Source organism: Anabrus simplex, chromosome 2 (assembly GCF_040414725.1).
Source record: "Anabrus simplex isolate iqAnaSimp1 chromosome 2, ASM4041472v1, whole genome shotgun sequence".
Taxonomy (NCBI): Eukaryota; Metazoa; Arthropoda; class Insecta; order Orthoptera; family Tettigoniidae; genus Anabrus; species Anabrus simplex.
In genome coordinates, this window is record NC_090266.1 from 44,789,418 (window position 1) to 44,815,370 (window position 25,953).

The 25,953-nt window shown below is 39.6% G+C and overlaps 1 protein-coding gene across 14 annotated transcripts in view; it reads right to left on the bottom strand.

Annotated features, from left to right (window-relative positions):
- Positions 1 to 25,953, bottom strand: part of DPCoAC (dephosphocoenzyme A carrier) — a 569,632-nt gene that overhangs the window by 71,709 nt on the left and 471,970 nt on the right. For all 14 annotated transcript variants that reach the window (XM_067140249.2, XM_067140245.2, XM_067140244.2 and 11 more), the window contains one exon: positions 16,108 to 16,240. In XM_067140249.2, the coding sequence (XP_066996350.1) occupies positions 16,108 to 16,240 (133 nt within the window). The remainder of the gene's footprint in view (positions 1 to 16,107; positions 16,241 to 25,953) is intronic.

Genomic DNA, 25,953 nt, shown 5'->3' on the forward strand with positions numbered 1-25,953 from the left:
CGTCAGATGCTCAGTTAGTAGTAGTAGTAGTAGTAGTAGGAGTAGTATGAACTGGTCTGGAATTACAATTTAGCCCTATTCCAAATTATAGTACCACAATTCACTAAACAACTCAAAATTCAACCCTGAAAAGAGCCGTTTCTTAGGAAAAGCTTCTTCCTCTTCACTTTCATTAAATCTACATTAATTTAATTCCAAATTAGCAGGGAAGATGTGGTTTCTTCTCTGGCTTGGAGGAAAAATTGCCTCCACGTCAGATAGTACTTTCCGCCGCCAGTGTAGTGAATTGAGATTTACCGATTCATCGGGTACTCCCCAGAAACAGATAAGTAAATGGGCATAGTTTTTGCCCTGGGACTATCCACTATTTGAAACCCCCTCCCCCAGCCGAAAAAAAGGACGAAGTTTGTTCATGGAATACGGATGTCTGCGTCTTGGTCATTAAAGCTCTGTAGCTTTGGACTGTTAGTTCGGCAGCACAGTACTGTTCGTTAAAAGTGAGAAAATGGGTGGTTTTTCATTTGATCAAGTATTTCATATGAAGGCATTGCTTTTAATCGCGCCATTCCTACTGACGTCATTGTAATGACCCATGTTCATTTCAGTTGGGAAAACCACTAAGAGAGTCTTTTTGAGAATCTATAAAGTCAGGCGGAGAGTGAGTGTCTGCCATTATAATGAAAACTCCCCAACCTGATTGTGACTGACGATAGGCAAGCTGGCCTACCATTACAATGAAAATTCCCTAACCCAGTCTTCATATGAGAAAAGACGTTGGTGACTTGCCCGTCGTGCTTCTAGGGCAACTTTAAGAGCTATGCAACTTAATACAATCTTGCTCACAACATTTACACTACCTGACCCAGAATTCTGTATAAAATTTAGAATTCCGTAGCAAAGCACGGGTACATCAGCTAGTGACTGTATATGTGCAGAGTGCAGTCTGCTATGTACAAATGTGCTCGAAGTAGCAAATAAAAAGTGATTTGTAAGAATGCATATACTGACCCATTCTAATAATAATATTATTTGCTTTACATCCCACTAGATTTTGGTAATAAGCTGGAAAGGCTAGGTCAAGCAGGAGGGAAACCTTTCTGGACAGTAATAAAGAATCTTAGGAAGGGAGGGAAAAAGGAAATGAACAGTGTTTTGAGTAATTCAGGTGAACTCATTGAAATAAATGCGAACTAAGCTTTCCGACATCTTGTATTTTTAATAATGTACACATTTTTACACAGCTGCCAACCTACAAGACAAAGTATACAGTACTATAGTGATTAAATTTACCTAACATACCGCCCCACCAAAAGGCATTGGCCTTTTGCAGAAAAATAATAAAATGAAACATATGCACACAAAAATGCACTAGTCAAAAATAGGGCAAAGACGATTTTTATAACAATACGTTGATAATGTTCAAGCGTTTTGTAGTTTGATGATCAGTCCCAGCTCGTTTCTGGTAATATACACAACTTGTTGATAGGACGTATCAACAGCTTTATCTTGTTTGAGGCAGAGTCTCTTTGATAAGAGACCGATTGTACGATTTTGATACAGACCCTAAAGGCCTTATTTACCTCTTGAGGTTTCAGTGGTGATGTATCGCGCTCACTGCGAGTTTCCTTGCAGTTGGAAGAGAATCTGAGACACTGACCAACTGTTCTGAGTAATCTGTTTAAGGATGAAAATCTATTCAGGAATGTATCATCGTGTTTTATGACAATAAGTGATGTTATAATTCTTTGGTCAGGGATCTTCGAGGTGTCGCATCCTGATTGTGATGGCCATGATGCAGGGTCTAGACGCAGCCAGCTGGAGCCTTCCCACCATAGTGCACTGTATTGAAGAAGCAGTGGCTGTACTCCTCGTGATGCAAGATCTGCAGGCTTGTCCAGTGATCCAACATGACGCCAATGGCAGGCTGGTACAGTGTCTTGAATTTCTGCCACCCTGTTTGCCACGAATGTTTTCCATTTTGTAGGACATGCATATAACCAAGCTAATATGATTGCTGAATCAGTCCAAAGTAGTACACCATCGGGGGTAGTGCGTAGAGTTTCAAGCGTTTCCTTGATGAGGCGAGCCAAAATTAAGGCACCACATAATTCGAGACGGGGGATTGAAATCTGTTCTAGAGGTGTAACCCTTGATTTTGCACAAAGAAGTCTCGTGAGAACCTCGGCTTTGTGGTTGACAGAACTTATATATACGGTAGCTCCGTAAGCAGTCTTTGAAGCATTGCAGAAGCCATATATCTCACCATTCTTCCCTATTCCTTCACTGAGGGCCAGTCTTGGAATTTTGAAGTTATTAAGTAGTGATATTTGTTGACATAGGTCAGTCCAGGTATCGAGCAAATTCCCGAGCAGTTGATCATCCCATCCTGAACCTTCTTGCCACAGGCGTTGCATGAAGTATTTGAAGAGAACAACTACGGGAGTTATCAGCCATAGTGGGTCAAATATTAATGATATTATGGGCAGCACCATACGTTTTGAGCACTTGGATTCCCTTGAGATCGACTGATGTGGCTTCAGGCTACAGTTGATTTGAAATTGTTCCGTTGAAGGGTGCCAAGTTAAACCCAACATTTTTACTACGCTGCTCTCACCGTCAGTCAATGAATGTTTATATTCTCGTAAGTTCTCTGGGATTGATTCAAGGAGTTCTGGGCTATTTGTGCACCACTTTCTCAGCAGAAATCCAAGCTGAATAAGGTCTTGAAGTTCGATTCGCAACCTTAGAGCTTCATCCAAAGTATCTGTTCCTGAGATGCAATCATCCACATAAAAATCATGGCGAAGGACTGAAGCCGCTCAAGCGAATCTGGTTGCTTCATCCGTAGCCAGCTGCACCAGGCATCTTGTAGCTAAGTAAGCTGCTAATGATGTGCCATACGTGACGGTAGTGAGGGCGTAGGCTTTTAGTTCGTCCTGAGGGCTTTCTAGCCATAATACGCATTGCAGGGGTTGACGTTTTGGGTGCACTCTTACTTGTCGGTACATTTTCTCTGTGTCAGCTGTAAAGGCTATTCTATGCATACGAAACCTCATGACCAATGAGCATAAGTTGTCTTGTATTGTTGGTCCTACCATTAAAATGTCATTTAGTGCCGCGCCATTGTCGGTTCTTGTAGAGGCATCAAAAACCACCCTTGTCTTGGTAGTACTGCTCGAATGCTTCTGAACCGCGTGATGAGGAAGGTAATATTCTGTTTGTCTTAGTGTAGAATTTGGTTGAAGTTCGACCATGTGTCCAAATGCTTCATATTCCCTCATAAACTCGGCATAATCTTGATGAAGGTTGCTCTGCACTTGCGATTTTCCTTCCAGGAAATGAAAGCGTTGTCTTGCAATCTCCTTTGAGCTTCCTAGGTTAATTTCCTTTCTCATGGGTAGTTCTACTACATATCTTCCACTCTCATCGCTTAAGGTAGTATCGATGAATTTTTTATCACATTCCGCATGCTCTGGTGAACAAATTTCATGACTTATTTCCTCTATGGACCAGAATCGTTGTATTTCATTCTTAAGACTGAGGTCAGACCTAATGAAGAATGAATTAGATCTTTGTCCATTGTCCTTTCCTTCATTCATTTGCCGTGGATACTCCCCGCTTAGAATCCATCCTAGCTGAGTGTTCTGCAGTGTTGGGTATCCTGAGCGAAATTTCCTCCCCTCCTTCATGAGATGCAAAAGGAACTGAGCTCCGATTAGTAAGTGAATACCCTGAGGGAGGTGGAAATCTAGATCAGCGAGGATTATATCTTTTGGGATATTCCATTCCTTGAGGTCGATGTTTGATGCAGGGATATTGCCAGTTATCCTAGATAGTACTATACATTCCATATTGAAATGAAAGTCACTGATCGTCGAGTGCACTTCTACGTTTACTGATGAATCAGCTTCGGAAGTCAGTTCACCGAATGCTTTCAGGGATATAACGGTCGTTCTTTTATTCTTAAGTTTAAGTTGTTCTACTGCCTGCTCGGATATGAAGTTGCTTTGGGAGCCGCTGTCTAATACGCCTCGCATGCGATGATATCTTCCGTTTGAGTCCTTGATTTTAACCATGACTGTGCTTAGAAGAACCTGAGTGTTGGAGTACTTCTGAGAGATTGATATGACGATTGAAGTGTGTCGTTACCCTGTGGGTTTTGTGCCATAGTGTTCTTTATGTTAGTTTTTTCCTCATTCTGATCGTTTTGGTGTAGCAACGTGTGGTTGTATTACTTGCATACCTTACATGCGGTACTGCATCTGCATGCTTTCCAAGTGTGTGATGGACTAAGGCAGTTACTGCAGTGCTTGCTATCTTTGATCAATTTGAACCTTTCATCAAAACTCAAATTGAGGAAATCAGGGCATTTATACAGTCTGTGCTCTTCTGAGCAGATGTAACATCTCTCTGCTGTCGAGATGTTTGATTGTTGTTGTGTTATCAAGCGTGGCGCTGATTTTGGATAATTGTTAAGACTGACTGCAGGTGGTGGGGTAATAGAGCAGAGTTGTTGTGTCTGACAGCGTCTCTCCAAGAAGCTAATGAGCTCCTCGAATTTAACTGCATCAGAAAGAGAATGCTCCTTTTCAAATTCTAACCTTAGTTTTTTGTCTAGTCGAGAGAGTAGGAGTTCATTAAGAAGTAAATCTAGGATACTTGGTTGGGCGTTTAGGGCATTAAGAGCATCTATACTGCCCTTGAATACATTGATCAGCTTGCGTATTTCACTCTCCGTTGAACCTATTTTATGTGAAGTTTCCGTAATTTGCCTAATGTGTTCAGCTGCAATTAATTTGGGTGAATGATAACGATTGACCAGAATGTTGTAGGCTACTTGAAAGTTGGCGTCAGAAATGCTAATATTTCTTATGGTGTCCTTGGTTTCGCCTTTCAGAGAGGAGAGCAAATAGTGGAACTTCTCTATGTTTAATAGGTCATTATTGTTGACCACCAGGCCTTCAAACGTGTCTTTGAAATGCAGCCAGGTAATTAGAGACCCACTAAAGGTAGGGAGATTTATTTTCGGTAATTTGATATTTCTAGGCATATCATGTGATGACTGAGTGAGCACTTCAACATTACCTGACATGTTTTGTAGATTGATGGCCTTCCTTAATTTAGCCTCAAGCAAGTCGATTGTGTCTTCGAATTCTTCTCGGTAGATCGTGTTAGATTCGTCATTTTCTTGATCATACGACTCTAGTTGGCTTTGAATTCGCTTGAATTCTTCGTTGGTGGAGAGCAATCCGTTTAATTTAACCTGAATGAGGTTGATATCGGCAGAATTTATTTCTGACTCAACGAAGTGTTGAATGCGATTTACACAAGCCTTCAAGGTTGCTCTCCTTTTGGTTAATGTTCGTTTGTTGGAGTCTTCCATATTTATAGAATATCGTGGTGCTATAAATTGAGTAAGATTTCGATAAGTTATCACAGTGTAGCGGATAATAATTATTCCGAGGTAACACGTAACTTTCTGGATGAACGGAAGAGTAAGTAAGAACTAATTACAATATTTTATATAAAGGTTCGTGAATTTGTTAATAGATGGTACTAGCCAGGGTAGTTGTAGCAGTGGATGGTTGTGGACCTTGTAAGAAGTTATGACTTTGGGCGAAAGGTAGCGCTAGTTGTACCATAATCTAGCTGCAAGTTCCTTGATAAGTTGTGACTTTGGGCGAAGTTTGTGCTAGGTTAACTTGGTCAAGCATCTAATATTCGTTTGAATTCGATCAGAAACATGAAATTTTATACTTAAATGACTGTAATCAAATGGTTGCGTTAATTACCTTACATAGGATGGTGGATTGTAGGAGCTTGAGGCAAGTTCATCCGAGCTGCGAGGACCATGAAATAAATGCGAACTAAGCTTTCCGAAATCTTGTATTTTTAATAATGTACACATTTTTATACAGCTGCCAACCTACAAGACAAAGTATACTATAGTGATTAAATTTACCTACCACTCATAATATATCCCAGGGAATCACTGGAGAGGTGGAGGGAATATTTTGAACATCATCTCAATGTAAAAGGAAATCATCCTGGTGGTGTTGCAAACAGCCAAGCTCGTGGGGAGGAGGAAAATTATGTTGGTGAAATTATGCTTGAGGAAGTGGAGAGGATGGTAATAAAACTCCATTGTCATAAGGCAACAGGAACAGATGAAATTAGACCTGAAATGGTGAAGTATAGTGGGAAGGCAGGGATGAAATGGCTTCATAGAGTAGTAAAATTGGCGTGGAGTGTTGGTAAGGTACCTTCAGATTAGACAAAAGCAGTAATTGCACCTATCTATAAGCAAGGGAACAGGAAGGATTGCAACAACTATCGAGGTATCTCACTGATTAGTACACCAAGCAAAGTATTCACTGGCATCTTGGAATGGAGGGTGCGATCCGTCATTGAGAGGAAGTTGGATGAAAACCAGTGTGGTTTCAGACCACAGAGAGGCTGTCATGATCAGATTTTCAGTATGCGCCAGGTAACTGAAAAATGCTACGAGAAGAATAGGCAGTTGTGTTTATGTTTCGTAGATCTAGAGAAAGCATATGACAGGGTACCGAGGGAGAAGATGTTCACTATACTGGGGGACTATGGAATTAAAGGTAGATTATTAAAATCAATCAAAGGCATTTATGTTGACAATTGGGCTTCAGTGAGAATTGATGGTAGAATGAGTTCTTGGTTCAGGGTACTTACAGGGGTTAGACAAGGCTGTAATCTTTCACCTTTGCTGTTCGTAGTTTACATGGATCATCTGCTGAAAGGTATAAAATGGCAGGGAGGGATTCACTTAGGTGGAAATGTAGTAAGCAGTTTGGCCTATGCTGACGACTTGGTCTTAATAGTAGACTGTGCCGAAAGCCTGCAGTCTATCATCTTGGAACCTGAAAATAGGTGCAATTAGTATGGAATGAAAATTAGCCCCTCGAAGACTAAATTGATGTCAGTAGGTAAGAAATTCAACAGAATTGAATGTCAGATTGGTGATACAAAGCTAGAACAGGTTGATAATTTCAAATATTTAGATTGTATGTTCTCCCAGGATGGTAATATAGTAAGTGAGATTGAATCAAGGTGTAATAAAGCTAACGCAGTGAGCTCGCAGTTGCGATCAGCAGTATTCTGTAAGAAGGAAGTCAGCTCCCAGACGAAACTATCTTTACATTGGTCTGTTTTCAGACCAACTTTGCTTTACGGGAGCGAAAGCTGGGTGGACTCAGGATATCTTATTCATAAGTTAGAAGTAACAGACATGAAAGTAGCAAGAATGATTGCTGGTACAAACAGGTGGGAACAATGGCAGGAGGGCATTCGGAATGAGGAGATAAAGTCTAATTTAGGAATGAACTCGATGGATGAAGCTGTACGCATAAACCGGCTTCGGTGGTGGGGTCATGTGAGGCGAATGGAGGAGGATAGGTTACCTAGGAGAATAATGGACTCTGCTATGAATGGTAAGAGAAGTAGACGGAGACCAAGACTTCATCCATACCATTCAGCAACTTCTCGAGATCTTCTGCAGTCTCAGATAAAATAACAATATCATCGGCAAATCTCAAGGTTTTGATTTCCTCTCCTTGGACTGTGATTCCCTTTCCAAATTTCTCTTTGATTTCCTTTACTGCCTGTTCTATGTAAACATTGAAAAGGAGAGGGGACAAACTGCAGCCTTGCCTCACTCCTTTCTGGATTGCTGCTTCTTTTTCAAAGCCCTCGATTCTTATCACTGCAGACTGATTTTTATACAGGTTGTAGATAATTCTTCGTTCTCGGTATCTGATCCCTATCATCTTCAGAATCATAAATAGCCTGGTCCAATCAACATTATCGAATGCCTTTTCTAGATCTACGAATGCCATGTACGTGGGCTTGTCCTTCTTGATTCGATCCTCTAAGATCAGACGTAAAGTCAGGATTGCTTCACGTGTTCCTACATTTCTTCTGAAGCCAAATTGATCTTCCCCCAACTCAGCTTCAACTTGTTTTTCCATTCTTCTGTAAATAATACGTGTTAAAATTTTGCAGGCATGAGATACTAAACTAATAGTGCGGTAGTTTTCACACCTGTCAGCACCGGCTTTCTTGGGAATAGGTATAACAACATTCTGCTGAAAATCGGATGGGACTTCTCCTGTCTCATACATTTTGCACACTAAATGAAATAACCTTACCATGCTGGTTTCTCCTAAGGCAGTCAGTAATTCAGAGGGAATATCATCAATTCCAGGTGCCTTGTTCCTATTTAGGTCACTCACAGCTCTGTCAAACTCTGACCTCAAAATTGGGTCTCCCATTTCATCAGCATCAACAGCCTCTTCATGTTCCAAAACGAAATTATCTACATCGTTACCTTGATACAACTGTTGGATATGCTCCTGCCATCTTTCTGCTTTGTCTTTTTTCCCTAGAAGTGGCTTTCCATCTGAGCTCTTAATATTCATGCACCTAGATTTCCTTTCTCCAAAGGTTTCCTTGATTTTCCTGTATGCAGCATCTACCTTTCCCAGGACCATACAGCCTTCGACATCCTTGCACTTCTCCTTCAGCCATTCTTCCTTAGCTACCTTGCACTTTCTATCCACTTCATTCTTTAATTGCCTGTATTCTTTTCTGCCCTCTTCATTTCTAGCATTCTTGTATTTTTGTCGTTCATCAATCAGGTCTAGTATCTCCTGAGTTATCCACTGATTCTTAGTTGATTTTTTTTCCTTCCTAACATTTCTTCAGCAGCCCTACTGACTTCATTTTTCATGACTCTCCACTCTTCCTCTACTGTGTTTCCTTCGGCCTTTTCATTTAGTCCTTGTGCAACATGTTCCTTGAAACAATCCATCACACTCTTTTCTTTCAACTTGTCTAGATCCCATCTTTTTGCATTCTTTCCTTTCTTCAATTTCTTCAATTTCAGATGGCATTTCATGACCAACAAGTTGTGGTCAGAGTCCACGTCTGCTCCTGGGAAAGTTTTGCAATCCAACACCTGGTTTCTGAATCTCTGCCTAATCATAATGAAGTCTATTTGATACCTTCCAGTGTCTCCAGGTCTCGTCCACGTATACAGCCGTCGTTTGTGGTGTTTGAACCAAGTATTGACGAGGACTAAATTATGGTCAGTGCAGAATTCAACCAGCCGACTTCCTCTTTCGTTCCTTTGTCCCAATCCAAATTCTCCTACCGTGCTACCTTCTCTTCCTTGGCCTACCACTGCGTTCCAGTCTCCCATCACAATTAGATTCTCGTCACCTTTGACATATTGTATTAAATCTTCTATCTCCTCATATATTCTTTCAATTTCTTCATCATCCGTTGAACTAGTAGGCATATAGACCTGCACTATTGTGGTGGGCATTGGTTTGGTGTCTATCTTGGCGACAATAATTCTTTCACTATGCTGGTCGTAGTAGCTTATCCGCTGCCCTATTTTCTTATTCATTATTAAACCAACTCCTGCATTACCCCTGTTTGATTTCATGATAATTCGGTAGTCGCCTGACCAAAAATCCTGTTCTTCCTGCCAACGTACTTCACTTATTCCAACTACATCTAACTTTAGCCTATCCATCTCCCTTTTCAGATTCTCTAACCTACCACAACTATTCAAACTTCTAACATTCCACGCTCCGACTCGCAGAATGTCAGTATCCATCTTCCTGATGATCGCCCCCTCTCGTGTAGTCCCCACCCGGAGATCCGAATGGGGGACTAGTTTACCTCCGGAATATTTTACCCGGGAGGAATCCATCATCAGTACATCATTCATACAGAGAGAGCTGCATGTCCTCGGGAGGTGGTTACGGCTGTAGTTTCCCGTTGCTTTCAGCCGTGTAGCAGTATCAACACAGCTAAGCCATGTTGAGTATTATTACAAGGCCGTATCAGTCAATCATCTAGACTGCCGCCCTTGCAACTACCGAAAGGCTGCTACCCCCCTTTCGATGAACCATTCGTTAGTCTGGTCTCTCAACAGATACCCATCCGATATGGTTGCACCTGCGGCTCGGCTATCTGCATCATTGGGACACGCAAGCCTCCCCACCGCGGCAAGGTCACATGGTTCGCAGAGGAGAACATTTAATTTATCTGTTAATAAACGGATAACTACATTCTGTGCATGACCCTTACCACCACAATCATCTAACAAACCAGTATACAGGGTGATTTTTTCCACCGTGTGCAAACTCTAGGGATTGATCGAGGAGAAGATACAGAACAGAAATGGTCTAATGAATGTATGTCTGAAAATGCATGGTTTGTTTGTTAGGGACCATTTATTCAATCATCCTTTGTTACAGAGACGGCTGTCTTATACGTGTTGTACCATGCAGCCACTGTTACAGTATATGTAGAAAATGGTTTCCATGTGCCTCCACGCATGCGTGTACACGCCGTACCATGTTCTGTCTCACACATTCACATCGGCCAGGCTGCGTCCGAACAGTGTCAAAGGCAGCATGAATTCGCTGCTCCAGTGTCTTCCCATCTGGAATGGGCAATGCATACACGATAATTTGGAGATGGCCCCATAACCAGAAATCACACAGGTTGAGATCTGGTGAACGAGCAGGCCATGCAACTGGACCTCCCATCCGATCCATCGTCCAGGGAAGACACGGCTGAGATGCACCCGGACGTTCACGGCGAAGTGGGCTGGAACACCATCATGTAGCAGCCACATAACCCTGCGAATCATCAATGGTACTTCTTCTAGCAGGGGATGCAAAGTCACCCGCAAGAAAGGCTGATAGTTCCGGCCTATTAGGCAACGTGGAAGGAAGACCATTTCCAAAACAAGGTAGCCAATTATCCCATTCCACACATTCCGGCTGAACCGCTGCTGATGATTCGCTGGTATCAAGCCATGGGGGTTCTGCATACAATCCCACAGATGACTGTTACGAAAGTTGAAGATACCACTCCGCATAAAGGTGGCCTCATCTGCGAATAGGATGGATGCCACAAATCCCGGAATCGTGGTTGCCTGGTAAATAAACCAGTGACGAAACCACTCCCAATGTGGAAAGTCTGTCACTAGTAAGCCCTGCACACACTGTAAGTGATAACAGTAGAAACAATTGTCATGGGGAATGTTCCACATGGTCGTCTGGCTTAACCTGACTGGTGGGCTAACTGCCTGGTACTGACATGGTGGTTGCCTTCCACAGTGTTAATCACATTTTCCTCCACGGCTCGTGTCTGAATAGGGCAGGTATGTCCTTCATGAATTCCTGCTTCCTTAACCCTTTCCCGCCCACATTTTCATTCCACTTATCCCCAGGTTTCAACCTATAATTTAGGAAGAATTGAAGCAGAGCACATTGTTTCAGATAAAGTTAAATATAATAAAAGTAACTGATCACAATGCATTCAAATTTTCAATAATATTAGAAAAAATTATCATCACATCCATTTCTCTGTTCATTGAGCCGTAAGGTTGTTGGTTCAAACCTCTGCCCCCCTAATGGTGATACTCGACACAGAGGTAGGCTGTATTTATCACATTCTCATGTTGTCTGAATCCCTCTAAACCTATAACCACGTGGTTCTGGAAGTGGAATGATGCCCATATACTGTATATCAGCTTCTATTTACCCTGAGCAAGTGTCTTCCCATTCCATATCTATGTCGCCGGAATGTGCCTGTTTGAATGCCGCATTGATATATATATATATATATATATGCAAGTGGCTATGTCACTGAATTATTATTTATAAGTTTGCACGTATACAGACAAGAAATGTGTTCCACCTATCAATACTTTATTTATTATAAACGGATTCACATCAGTACAGGTTTCGGCCTTCCATGGCCTTAATCAGCTGGTATATTACAATATTGTAGCCATCAGACACATGTCACAAAGATGCTATTATGATTAGATTATCTGGATGTCTAATGGGGTTAAAAATAAAATATATTTTAGTAGTAATGTTTTGTCTATGTGGGATTAAAATAGTATCTATGATCAATGTGGCAGTGAAGGCTACAGTAAGCTAAAACTTATTAAGCGTACATTAGACATATTGAGCATATTAAACATATTAAAATACATAAAGCACTGTATAAAACACTTGTTAAAATTTGAGAGTTCGTGTTGTGTGGAGTTCCTTCTTCAAGCTTCCTTATAGTTCTTGCACTTCTATGTCTATGTTAATTTAGTTGCATAAAGTGATCTTCGAGAATATTCTATTTGGATAATATATGTCATGTTCATTCGTGGTGAACACTTTTGTCGTAAAAATTTTTCAAGTACTGTTGTGATTCAACCGTTGATATACTTCAGTAAGTTTTATGACAGACTGCAAAGTCTTGAGTTTAAAAAATTTTCATTATAGGAGCTGTTGGTAGCGACCTCGTCTCGTCTGTATTCGTGTTGTAGATATTGCTGTTATTGTTGTTGTTGTTGTGGAGGTCGTGTAGTGTTGTGTTAGGAAGCTTGCTGTACACAGCAGTACACAACACGATTGTGTGTTTTTCTCTTAGGCATGATGAACATTCTATGTTTCTTCACACTAGTTTTAAGCCTATTTGATTTTCTAAATGTAAATGTTGATTCTTAGGGTACCATATATTTTAAGGACACTAGGTTTGGGGCCCTGACCTAACTTTAGCCTAAGATTTATTTCGGCTGATGATGCTTACGACAGTTAAGCGAAACATGTCCCATCTTACAACGCCTGTTATGTTTATATCCTAAATATAAGGAAAGATAAGTATTGGAAAGGTGGTGTAAACTATTATTCTTATTTTAATGAAATAAATCTTCAATAAAAGACGGAAGTAGTCAATAGGCTGGTTACCGTCTGTGCAAATAAGAAGGAATTCTTAGTAAATGGGAAACAAGTCATTCCTATTGGATCATCTACACAATTAATTTCCTCTTCATTTGCAGATGTTGACTGCATATTTTCACAAACACTGTCGTCTTCATTTAGCGCCCTATTGTCAATTTCACTATCAGAATTCCTCCACTCATCGTCTTCACTGACTGACAATATATCAGATTCGCTGTCAGAAACCTCTAATATTTTAATTAAACCTTCATTTGTATAAAATTGTCTCTCATACTACTTCTTAGGATGAGACGGACTGAGCTCTGACCTGTTCTTCTCCATTTCAAAGCAATACTGATTGTCACCTTGTACCGGGCGGTACACCTCCGCTCCGCTAATTCGAACTTTGCGCCAGTTGAAACTCCTCTACTGGAGGAAGCCTGAACTCTAACAACCATGTTAATTCTCAAGTTTCTCAGAAGATGTCCCTACTTGTAAATTTTGAAGTGTTCTGAACTGTGTCGTTTTCGATGTATTTTTGTTTTCCCTGTAGCAAGAAGTGTGAACATTCTCTTCTAGATGGCACCTCTTAAAAACTACAATTGTGCACTCTAGTGCAAAGTGTAGGAACCTTTTTTTTTGAAGAAATTTAGTATTTATAAGTTGGTTCCTTATTCAATTTCTTTCTGCCATTGTTTAAGTTGGCAATGTTAACCCTTTCTTTCCGCCAGTTTTGAAATAGGCCAATCGCAAATTTCTGTAATTAATTTCCCACCAATCCCGGTTTTCTTCTTCAGTTTTGACATGTAATCTTTTGGCCGTCCAATAAAAAGCTTGTGGGCGGGTGTTCTTATTCTTGAAAGGTCTCGAATGTTCCACGAGGGTATATAAACTGCTGATTTTCGGGTCTCCGGGCCACTTCAGTAACATCTATCATAGTGTAAATTATGTAGCAGGGGGTGGGAAGCGCCTCTTTCGTCGGGCAGCAGTTCTTCAATAAGGTAATGGTCTTTTAATAACTTCTTTTCTTGCTAGCTCAGCAGTCTAACTCTAAGGGCAGGTTCGAAGCCTTTACCATGTAACTTTCCTCTAACATGTAAAAGACACTTGGTAAAAATTCTATCTCTTTAAACTACATATTGGGATAGAGAGTGATTAACCCTCTCGAGCTCCCACTCCTATTGCTTTGAGGTGAACTACCGTTTCTTCCCTTCCTAATGTAATATTATTTTTTTTATATAAGTCACCTCTGTAGTATGGGATTAGCCCTTGCATAAGCGGCCTAGAGCCAAATAGTTTTTAATAGAGTATATTCAGAGTGCAAGTTACGCCTCCACTCAAGTTTGTATTTTGGGGCCATGTAATTGTCCTGTTTCTTTGGTGAATAGGCCTCAGTAGGTTGGGTATTTTTACCCCTGTGTCTATGTCCTTGGAGGACAGCTTGAAGGTGGAATTTGGTGTGGCCTTTGATAGGCTGGAACTTTGAGAGCGGGTTGCTCTTCCCAAAAAATTTGTTTCCGCGTGCCTCGAGGAGGCTTTACTGTGTAATTGGGAGCAAGAGCTCCTGGGCATGATTGGGGTCTCCTGCCCCTTTGTTGAATCTTGTATATGGGTAAAGTTGGGCTTATAGCTCAAGAATTGTGTGTCTGGGTCTCGGAGCCCAAATCCTGTAACCACTGTAATTGTACATTCTCGATTTGTTGCTAGGCTACTAAGTACCTGTTATATTTGTTATTTCTTGATCTTGAAAAAAAAATATATAACCTTGTTAAATTTTAAATTAACTTTAATTTCGTAGATTGAGACCTATTCATCCCAGCACCTTCTTTCACCTCTGCTGATCCACCAAACCACGGTAACAACCTAATTGCTCAACAATGGAACTGCAGGCAGTAAATTGTTTTAAAGGTAACCTTCCTGCAGTGCCAGCATAACTACAAGCATAAATCGCCAAGCCAGCGCATCTCTATGTAGCTTTAGAAACATAGGGCTCTGTAACGCAGTGAACGTTAAGACATAAATCTTTCTTCCGAGAAAAGCAGCTTAGAAAGTTTTCAGTTTTTCATTACCAGCATCTGCTCTCAGAATAAGAATATTGCAATGGGTTTGTTCTAGAATAGTTCTGTGTAGGTGAAATTGCATGAATAATGTTACTGGTTTTTACATTTTTTGGAGATGCCAAGGTGCCGCAATTTTGTTCCGCAGGAGTTCTTTAATGTGCCAGTAAATCTGTCGACACAAGGCTGACATATTTGAGCACCTTCAAATACTAACGGACTGAGCCAGGATCGAACTTACCAAGTTGGGGTCAGAAGGCCAGTGCCTCAACCATCTGAGCCACTCAGCACAGCAGGTGAAATTGTATTAATGAATTTTACTTGAATTAAATTTAGAAAGCAACTCAGATGCCCTAATCAAATACTTTCAAACACGAGAGTGTAATGTGCCGAGCTGTAATCCTCAGTGAGTATCAACAGTTGTAAGTGGAGGTGACTGATGGTTTGTCTAATGCCACAATCTGTTTCATTTGCTCTGTTCCTAGTTCAAATTTCCAACAAATTCCTCACCCTGATGAAGAGCTGATGTCTTACAGTAATTGTAAATAAATTACAGTTATTTGGTGGCTCCTCTATTCACTGAACTTAATCCCCCTGAGAACTTATGGGATAAACGAGCACGTTTATAGTGCTATCTCCACCAACTAATCTGCAGAAACTGCTATGCGCTATCTCACTGGAGTTCTATAGTATTCCTTGAGATCGCCACACAGGACATGTAGAAACATTACCATAGAAAATCTAGATTGTTGTGAAATCCTGTAATAGTGCAACATAATACTAAGTAAATGTTTCTAATCCTTTTGATGTTCTGTATTTATGAGAACAGTAACCTCTTCCCACTGCAAAGTTTCAGATTAGTGATGCATACTGTACTGCCAGGTCAAACGTCTACATAACAGCAACTGAGAAATGCTACCACTCATACACTCAAAGGAAAACAAACAAGTCCCATTATTTTGTGACATACCCCCATAATGATTATTAATTTAAGTAAACAGGAGATGTCAATTTACTAGCCTATCTTTAGGAATGGAAGGTTTCACCCAGTTAATGTTTGAACATCTACATCCTGCACATCTACATACAAATGATGCAGAAGACAACACTTACAGCTAGTGATGACTGTATCACACGTGAAAGACCTGTCCAATTCAAAAACAAGGTCCAAATCAAATTTAGCTACAAACTTAACCAGCCATTCATAATACCAAAAGACTACTGTATATTATTTTCATAATGTGAAGTAACACACTATAAAAGATACCTACCTGAGTAGAACTTTTTCAAGGAGTCGTAGGTGAAAAAGCTCACTCCAGCATATGGAATCACTCCAAGGACAGTTGGCACGTATCCTCGGTAGAATGTTCGTGGCCCTTCTTCGGTCCATATCTTGACGAATACCTAAACAGTAAATTAAAGTTTTCCTATAGGATGCTTTAGAAAGAGGTATTCAAAACTAATGAAAAGTAAGTACAGAAAAGAAAGTTGCAGGAATATAACATATGGTACATGAGAACTACAGTACATCATAAGCAATAGTACACTTCCTTAGGAAAAAAACAAAAATGAAGCAGTGTCAAACTTCGAATACCTTGTCCTGTGCTCTTACTAAGGCCACAGTCGCTTTCTTCCAAGTCCTAGCCCATTCCTATGACAAAATAAAATCTGCCTGAATGGTGTGACGTCAAGCCACAAGCATAAATAAATAATGTCTTACTATGACTTACACATTTTGTCCAATATAGTGTTTGCCAATAAGCCTGCAGCATTCTGTTGTGTTAGGAAAGTGATAAGCACCATTTAGGGCAACTTGTAGGAAACGATACCATTAAACTAAGAGCAGAGAAGTGCGTGAAGGGTAAATGAATCTCCTTCACGCTATATGTCCCACTAACTACTTTTACGGTTTTCAGAGATGCCAAGGTGCCGGAATTTAGTCCCGCGGGAGTTCTTGAACGTGCCAGTAAATCTACCGACACGAGGCTGATGTATTTGAGCACCTTCAAATACCACTGCTTTGAGCTAGGATCGAACTTGCCAAGTTGGGGTCAGAAGGCCAGTGCCTGGTATTTTACATGTTGAATAATGTTTAGTGTAGCACTTTTTTCCTAATTACCATATTCACTCACGTATTAGACCCCTTTCTTCCCCACTTTTACAGCCAAAAATGGTAAAGGGGGTCCAATATGCGATAACCTCAAATTTTATGCAGTGAACACATGACCTCTAGGCTATAAAGAGCTATAAATTGTACATGTAAACATTCTACACTGTTCTTTAAGAAACTTAATGAAGTATTTGAGTTATACTGGCTATTTTTGTTGGAAGGCAGTAATTCTAAATATAAAAGTACATAAATAGTGAACATGACTTTTAGGCCTACATATAAAGTAAACGTAATCCATTTTATTTACTCATGTCACGTAATTCGTTTCATCTCATTAATTCCTCCGATGAGGTCGATGTGAGGAAGGGCATACAGTGGTAAAAACTTGCTATGAAAATTCGTCTCACTTCATACTCGACCCCAAAGAGAAAAGGGATAAGGGTATCATATTATCATATTACACAATGTTGATATAAAATAACTCAATGGCCAGTCATTTGTCCCTGTCAGTTTAGCAGTAGGCCTACCACACAGTAAACCTGATCACTGCTTTCATTTTAATTGTCTTGCACTGCTAACTTCCCTGCTATTGGCGTGTCGTCATTCCAAGTGACGTCATCTTCACTGCCATCTTGTCAGCTATGCAATGCAATCGAGACCGAGAGCATTCAAGGTCCCGTCTTTTTGAACCTTTTAAAAATAGTTTCGTTCCTAACTATGGAGTCCAAACTGTGTGAAGCTATTCCCAAATGGTTTCTGGAGATGGTCTCTGATATTCCCAGCTGGTGTATGTGTAGCAGAAGCCACTCCTTCTGAATAAAGCCATGTTGTTGAAAGCGTGCCAAACCACCAGCTGATAACTAGGGTATGTTACGAGTTGTATTTCCAAATGTAATACATAGTGACTGGAAGCATTCTTTTGATAACTGTTGCTGTTGAAAGCCAGACCCTTATTTTTAAATACATTTCATGCTCGTTCTCTACATTTATCGCATCAGGATTTACCTAAACATCTGTAAACGAGATAAGAGAGACCGAATTGTTTAGGTTAGGTATGCTATCGCCCGGATAGTGCCAAAAGTTCCACGATGGAAAGAATAAAAATAAATAACAGGAAAGTTTGCTGCATTTATGGATATTTACATGTATGGAGGTAATGCGTTTTATTATCATAATGTTTAATTTCATACGTTAGTTTTGTTCCACTTTTTATTAATGCATACCCTAGTATGTTTCTTTAGGCTTCTCTGAAAATTGTTGAAAGTAAGTAGGGACTGTACCGGTATGACCTGTACATGCCATATTTTTTGTACTTCATCATCACGCAAGACGTTCAGAGTGAACTTGGCTTGTTTACGTTCGGAGGAGCGAACAGGCGAGCCAGCGACAGCTGTGTGTGTGACATAGCTGCCGGGACAGGATAGACTACCTGCCTGACACCACGTGTAGCCTGCATGGCCTGGTATGTTCTGGATATGAACATCACGCCTTTGCGAACATTCATTTTAAAAAATTTAAAACTTCTGTAATAGTAATTGCAGCAACTTGAGCGATACGTCATTTTGAAGAGGATAACATAAACGTCTCAAATTGTGATTCTCAAGTATGTCCGTCGAGGGATTCGCGAGATAATCAGCCTCAAGAGATAACATCATCTGATGACGTAGGAGCCCCAAACTGAATATACAGTAAGGAGAGCTCACATTACCCAGATCAGACAGTCATAGCTGGTTGTCCAGCCTGAATCTCCACGCTGCAGTGTTCATCGAAGTGCTGATAGAGGCTGTCATCGAATATTAAAAGTATTCGTGTGGGACTTACACTCTGACAGTCCAGTTAAAATTATAAATTGTGCGCGTGTGACCTCTAATATATAACAAAGTCTTTATAATGAACAGTGAGTCTATCAGTTAAAATGAATTTGTAATTTTTGCAAGTGTTGAAGATCAAATTATTCAAAGTCTTTGTAGTAGACTTGGAATATATCCGTCAAGTTGAACTTATCATCTGTGCACGTCTTTGAACTCTGATTTTGACAAGTCGTGTATTGGACTTACGTGACAACAGTCAAGTCGAACTTATATTCTGCGCGCATGTAGAAACTTCTCGATATAACTTACTTTCGTTCTTGTGGAACTGAGTTTATTACCACGTTACCTGTGTGAAACTTAGCGTTTGAACAAACATGTCATTAATTACAATGTGACACTACTACGTTATACTATTAACTGTGATATTTTTGTTAAATCTCAGTCAGCATAATCTCCTTAATAAACAAGAGTGTTTATGAAAGTATTCTAACTTTCTCATGAATGTTAACACAAGTGATTACCATGATAAAATATAATCGTGTGCTACGACACGAGTGTTTCAAGAATGGATGTAGGACTGGTACCAAAAAGGCTTAATAAGAGGGTCACACAAGACAAGAAATTGTACAGAAAAACTAAAGTTGATGAATTTGGGACTTACCTTAAAACACAATTCAGTTGTTGGATAAGTGAAGGGAGTAATGTGGATACACTTTGGGCTAAATTTAAAGGAATCATTTGGGAAGGAGAGAAGAGATTTGTACCTGTTAAGAAGGGTAAAATGACCTCAGACCCTGTTTTTTATACAAGGGAGATAAGAAAATTAAAAAGAAAATGTAGAATAGTAAACAGGAAAATCAAAGAGGGTAGGGAGAGTACAGAAACTAGAAAACAGCTAATGAGGGAACTGAATAGAGTGAAAAAGGAAGCAAAAGAGAATTATATGAATGGCATACTTCAAGAGGGTAATGACCACAAAGGAAAATGGAAAAGGCTATATTCATATCAGGAATCAAAAAGGAAAAGGAATCCAAATTCCTACAATGGCGGGAGAAGGGGTTGAACACTATTTAACAGATACTGAGAACTACAATCTATTAGTTTCATGGTCCGTATTGATAGTTCAAGTACAAGTATGAAGGATGAGTTCTCCACCTAATCAATACTTCATTTTACATAGTGTCAATATTATTTACATAAAAAAACAGTACCGGTTTCGACCTGTAAATAGGTCATTCTAAAAAATACTTAATATTAAGATATATACGTATGGTACAGTTATGGGGTTGAAGGGTTTTACACTGGCCCCATGATTACCACATATTACAAAAGTTCCGTTTGCTGAGGTTGAAACTGGATACAATTCTTAGGGTTTATGGAGAATCATTGACATACTGGTGTCAGGCTCAGATATCCAATGTTAAATGCCAGTACCATGTCCAACATTTATTCAAGGTGCATTGTTAGAATAGTGGCACTCACTAACATATTTTTCAGCAGTGATATAGACTGAGTACAAGCTATGTGTCCGTGAACAGGTTGCTGTACCTCTTATTCTAAGGAACACAACACCCCCGAATATTTTCAGCACAAAAATGCACTTCAAGGATCTCATAAACCATTGGATATAACAGTGGCATTTAACACAGATAACTTGAAATCTGAATATCAGTGATTCTTGATTAACTCTAAGAACTGCATTCAGTTCCAGCCTCAGTAAATGTAATATTTGAAAATAACCCCCTTAACCCCAAAACTGTACCATATGTATATATCTTAACATTAAGTAATTTTAGAATAGTGGTATCATGTTTATTTAATGACATTCTTGTTTAATATTAATTTTACTAGTATTTATTCTGTACAGTCGCTATTAAGTAGGTCCTCTAGCAGCTGAAGATGACATATTTACGGGTCGAAACAGGTACTGTTTTTTTATGTAAATAATATTGACACTATGTAAAATAAAGTATGGATTAGGTGGAGAACTCATCCTTCATACTTGTAGATACTGAGAAAGCAAACCTCTTTAGTAGGGAATTCAGAGATTCAGTAGATGATTGTCAGGAGTTGGAAACCAAAACAGAAGATAGAGAGGGAGAGACACAGAGGGAAACAAGAAGCTTCTCATTCACAAATGAAGATATTTTCAGAGAAATCCAACTGCTTCAGCAAGGAAAAGCAGCAGGAAAAGATCAAATTACTGGGGAGGTGTTAAAGACAATGGGGGGTACATAGTGCCTTATTTAAAATTTCTCTTTGACTATGTCATAAATAATAGTGTAATACCAAAGGAATGGAAGGAATCTATAATAATACCAATATATAAAGGAAAGGGTGATAAAAGGAAACCAGAGAACTACAGACCAATTAGCCTGACCAGTATAGTTTGTAAAATACTGGAAAGTTTAATATCAAAGTACATCAGAGGGATATGTGATGATAAAAATTGGTTCATGAGGAGCCAGTATGGATTTAGAAAGAAATTTTCTTGTGAGGCACAACTGGTGGGATTTCAGCAGGACATATCAGATCAATTGGATTCAGGAGGCCAGTTAGATTGCATAGCCATAGATCTTTCCAAAGCCTTTGATAGAGTGGAACATGGAATATTATTAAAGAAATTGGAGGGAATAGGATTGGACGTAAGGGTTACACGTTGGATAAAAACAAATCTAAATTCAAGGGTTCAGAAAGTCAAAGTAGGAAATAATGTATCGCAGGAAGAGAAAGTTTGGAAGGGAATTGCACAGGGTAGTATAATCGGTCCGTTACTTTTCTTAATATACGTAAATGATTTAGGGAATAATATAACGTCAAAAATAAGATTGTATGCAGATGACATAATTGTTCATAGGGAAATAAATAACATTCAGGATTGTTCAGAATTACGAAGGGACCTTGAGAGTATCCAACGATGGGTTGAAGAGAATAATATGAAGGTTAATGGAGGCAAATCAACTGTTACAACATTTACAAACAGGAGTTTTAAAACTGAATTTGAATATACTTTGGATGAGGTAGTTATCCCAAAAGATGGCACGTGCAAATACTTAGATGTGAGATTTGAAAGTGATTTGCACTGAAAGGGTCATGTGGATGACATTGTTGGGAAAGCATACAGATCGTTACATGTCATAACGAGGCTACTTAAAGGATGCAACAAGGAATTAAAAGAGAAAAGTTACTTAAGTATGGTTCGTCCATTATTGGAATATGCAAACAGTGTTTGGGATCCTCACCAAGAATACCTAATAAAAGAAATAGATAGTGTGCAGAGGAAAGCAGCAATATTTGTAACAGGGGATTTCAGGAGAAAGAGTAGTGTATCTGAAATGTTAAAGGAACTTGGGTGGGAAACTTTAAGTAAGAGAAGGGAGAAAACTAGACTTATAGGATTATATAGAGCCTATACAGGAGAAGAAGCAGGGGGGGGGGGGATAACCGTGAGAGGTTTCAGTTGGAAAATAATTATACCAGCAGGACTGACCACAAATATAAAATTAGAAGGAATTTTAGCAGAAGCTATTGGGGTAAATTTTCATTCATTGGGAAGGGTGTGAGGGAGTGGAACAGTTTACCAGGGGTAGTGTTTGATCCTTTTCCAAAATCTGTACAGATATACAAGAAGAGAATAAACAGCAACAGAGAAAATAAATGAAATGTTAAAGGGCATTCGACCAGTGCAGGTTAATGTAAATAAAAAATGTGTGTGAATAAATTAATTCCATCCCCTGGTCTAAGGAGTTTGGATAGCCAAAGTAGGGGACTGCCTGTAGGGGTGAAGTACAGTGGGGAATTCGAGGGCCCTGGGACCTCTACGGTAGCTGTGAAGAACCTTCAGGCACTCTTAAAAGTGGTGGCAAAAGGGGCTCTGGTTAAGACGCAGCAGGTCGTTATGCTACTTAGATTCCAGACCGACCGACCGACCGACCGACCGACCGACCGACCGACCAACTAACTAACTAACTAACTAACTTTAATCTTATACCAGTTTTATAGTATCATTTGAAGTAATTCCACATACTGTACTGAGCCGTATCCTACCGGCCAATAATAATAATTAGAATATTATTTGACCCAATATGTAAAATTTATTCATAAAAGTTACAGTGTAACATGTTAAAGCATCGTACCCTAAGATAGTTGATACCGGTTGTTGAGCAAGACAGTGGCTCGCTGGATATTGCTACATATTTCCGTATGACCGTGAGAAAGGATAGCGTACCCAAGCGCTGGCAAGGATCGACACGTGTATTAGATGCTGACCAAGCAAGATATTTCAGCCAATGGAAACTTAAGGATTTGGCGAACCTGGAGGCCACGCCGCGCCAAATCTTAATTCCAGGATGACCAACGTGCTCAGTTGATAAAGTCAGTTTCTGTAGGAAATCGGTTTTCCACAGTTTCTGAAGTCAGATATATTTGGAAATGTATTATAAAAATTGGTGGAAGAGATTTGCTAGTGTTTGAGCTGTGTTTTGTAAATATATCACAATAAGTATTGTGTCATCATATATGACGAACTCTCTGATTGGTGGTTGGTTCAGACACCCGGGAACCCCAGCATTAATGGCGTCACCGAAGCCTCCTCAGTAACCTTAGCTCTGGAGAGCGTCACTCCGTGTCAAAGACTTGGATAGTGCGGCAGCACCAACTCTGTATCTCTGTGTTAAATGCTTGGATAGTGCGGAAGCACAAACTTTGATTGGTGATCGTGATTAACGTAGTGTTATTCCAGTAACAGTAACTGGTTCTCAATGATACTTTAAATTGTGCAGTTGCAATATTTTACAGTACTTGAGTAAATGGAATAGTAAATTTTGGCAGAGTTTACTTTCAATTGATAAAGACGGTGTTTAGTGACCGCTGAGTAACAAGTGTAGTGGAAACGTGTTATTGTTTCACTATTCCGCGACGGGCGCGTTTCGCGATGAACTTCCGTAGCGAACCGTGTGCTGCTTTTTAAACTGTATTTTTACCCTTTAAGTGAAGTGTGTAATATATATGTGAATCAGTGTGTTTAGCTGATCTTGTAAAGAGAAAGGGCATTTCAGCTCGCAGCATTAAGCAGCAAAGATATTATCAATTATAGTCTTCTGTGTTCCAGTGGATTAATTTCCAGCAAGATGATGGATATGCCTGCAGAGGAAGGAAGTGCATTCCCACATGTTAATGCTGTGATTAACATGGTGTAGATCCCTAAATCAGTGGGGATGTAAGCTGCTATCCTGGTATCTCGAGAGTCGTCATGTAAAATACAGTAAGGCGCATGTGTTATTTATGGCATGATATGTAAATTATGTTAAGGTATTAGGGCAGTGTAGATAGAATTTTTATTTTCATGTAAAGTAAGCCTGACGGCATGTGTTTGTTTTATTTTGTTATTATGATAGATTCGGATATGAGAATAATGCATGTTTATTTTATTTTCATTTTGCTTTATGATTAGATGTTTGGGAAAATGAGGGATTGATAGGATCAGTTGTTGTTTATTTGTGTATGTTACTTAGCGTAGGATATTCCGAGTTTTCCTAAATATATGCTAGAAGGGCTAGATGGACAGGTTCATTTTTATACAACGTTAAACACGTATTAGTTCATTTTATTTCGGTTATTCAGAGAGACGGGTATAGCTATTCTGCATGATGCATGACTTTACAGAAGCTGATTGAAGGAGCTGCAGAACGTCGTCGTTAAAATAAGATCTTTGAAGTTAAGTTGGATTCTGTTTGCCTGATGGTCTGCCAAGGACACGAACTGCGTCTCATTATGTGGAAAGGCCAGTGGGATTCATGAGAAATAATGAGATAAAAATTGCATGCTGAATTATAATGTATTGGTGCAGGCTGATTGTATGCCTGACAAGATAAAGAGTATTGTGCAGATGTGTGTGCCTGCCTAGTGTCTTCTGAGTGTATACTGTGATCAGAATGGACAGTGTTAATTCCAGACTAGTGAGTTTGATGTTGTTAAATGGCCCAAGCATGCTAAGAAGGAATGAATATACGTGAGTTTCTGTGTAGCCGATGAAAGGCGTTATCTCATGGCAAGCTGATTTCTGGCCTGTGTTTATCTGTAAGTGTGAAGGAGACAGTATTTCCTTGTGGCGGCCTCGGGAGACAAAATCCAACCTTTAGCATAGTGGAGTTCAACATTTCTTTTCAGCTCGTAATCTACCCGGAAGTACATGACGGATGACCGCGCTGTTGAGCGCTCAAGCGCAGCAGGAGGCAATGTTGCCCATTGCTTTCTTCGTGATATGAAGGGTTATTTATATGTTTTTCCCTTACAGGATGATATTTTACATCGTTATTTGTGATTGTATACCTTGTCTCGTTGTTTTTAAAGGGAACAGCCCGAGTGCTGAAATATTGTTGGTTTATCTAGTTCTGTCTAGATCTTTTGCAGTGAAACAGGATTCACATTAGAAGCAGTGTAGCATTTAAGATTTTACTCGATATCCGATGTATATATATGTTTAGTTTGATTATTTGAATTGTTGTAAATATAGTGTAGGATTTGCCCCTAGTATTTTGCATAACTTACATAGCGACCATTGCGTCTTAATTATTTTTCTTTCCGTCGTAATTTTTCTTTATTATGTAACTTTTATTTTACGGAAATAGTTTGATGACTCTCGGGATTAACTTAACTTTGAAACCGTATCGTTGGGATGCAATAGTGTGAAACTCCATACGGAAATACCACATGTCAGTGTTTGCGTACACTTGTTGCCATACAATATAAACATTGGACTATAATAAGAATCTCAATCTTGATTTATATAAATGTTCTTTGTTGAACTTGTTTTTTTTTAATGTCAAATTTGGTATAATCATTCAATTAACGTCTCTAATTTCGACTTATTTCAATACTTTGAGTTCATTTTTTTTACAAATCATTCTTATATTTTTCTTGATTTAATTATTTTCTTGTGATTTGATCGGGGATATTTATTAATAAATCCATTTTACCCCCTATAATTGTTTCTCATTCGTGTTATACCTCCATTTCCTGTCATTGATTGCTATTTTAGTGTAGAACTTCGACTTTTTATCCTGACCCAATCGACAACCAACCCACACTCTGCCCAACCCTGAGTTAGTCGGATGTTCATACAGGAATGGAGGCATCGTCCTAGAGGGTATTTACCCCTGGGTACGGTATATATATGTGGCGCCGCAAGTAAGGGC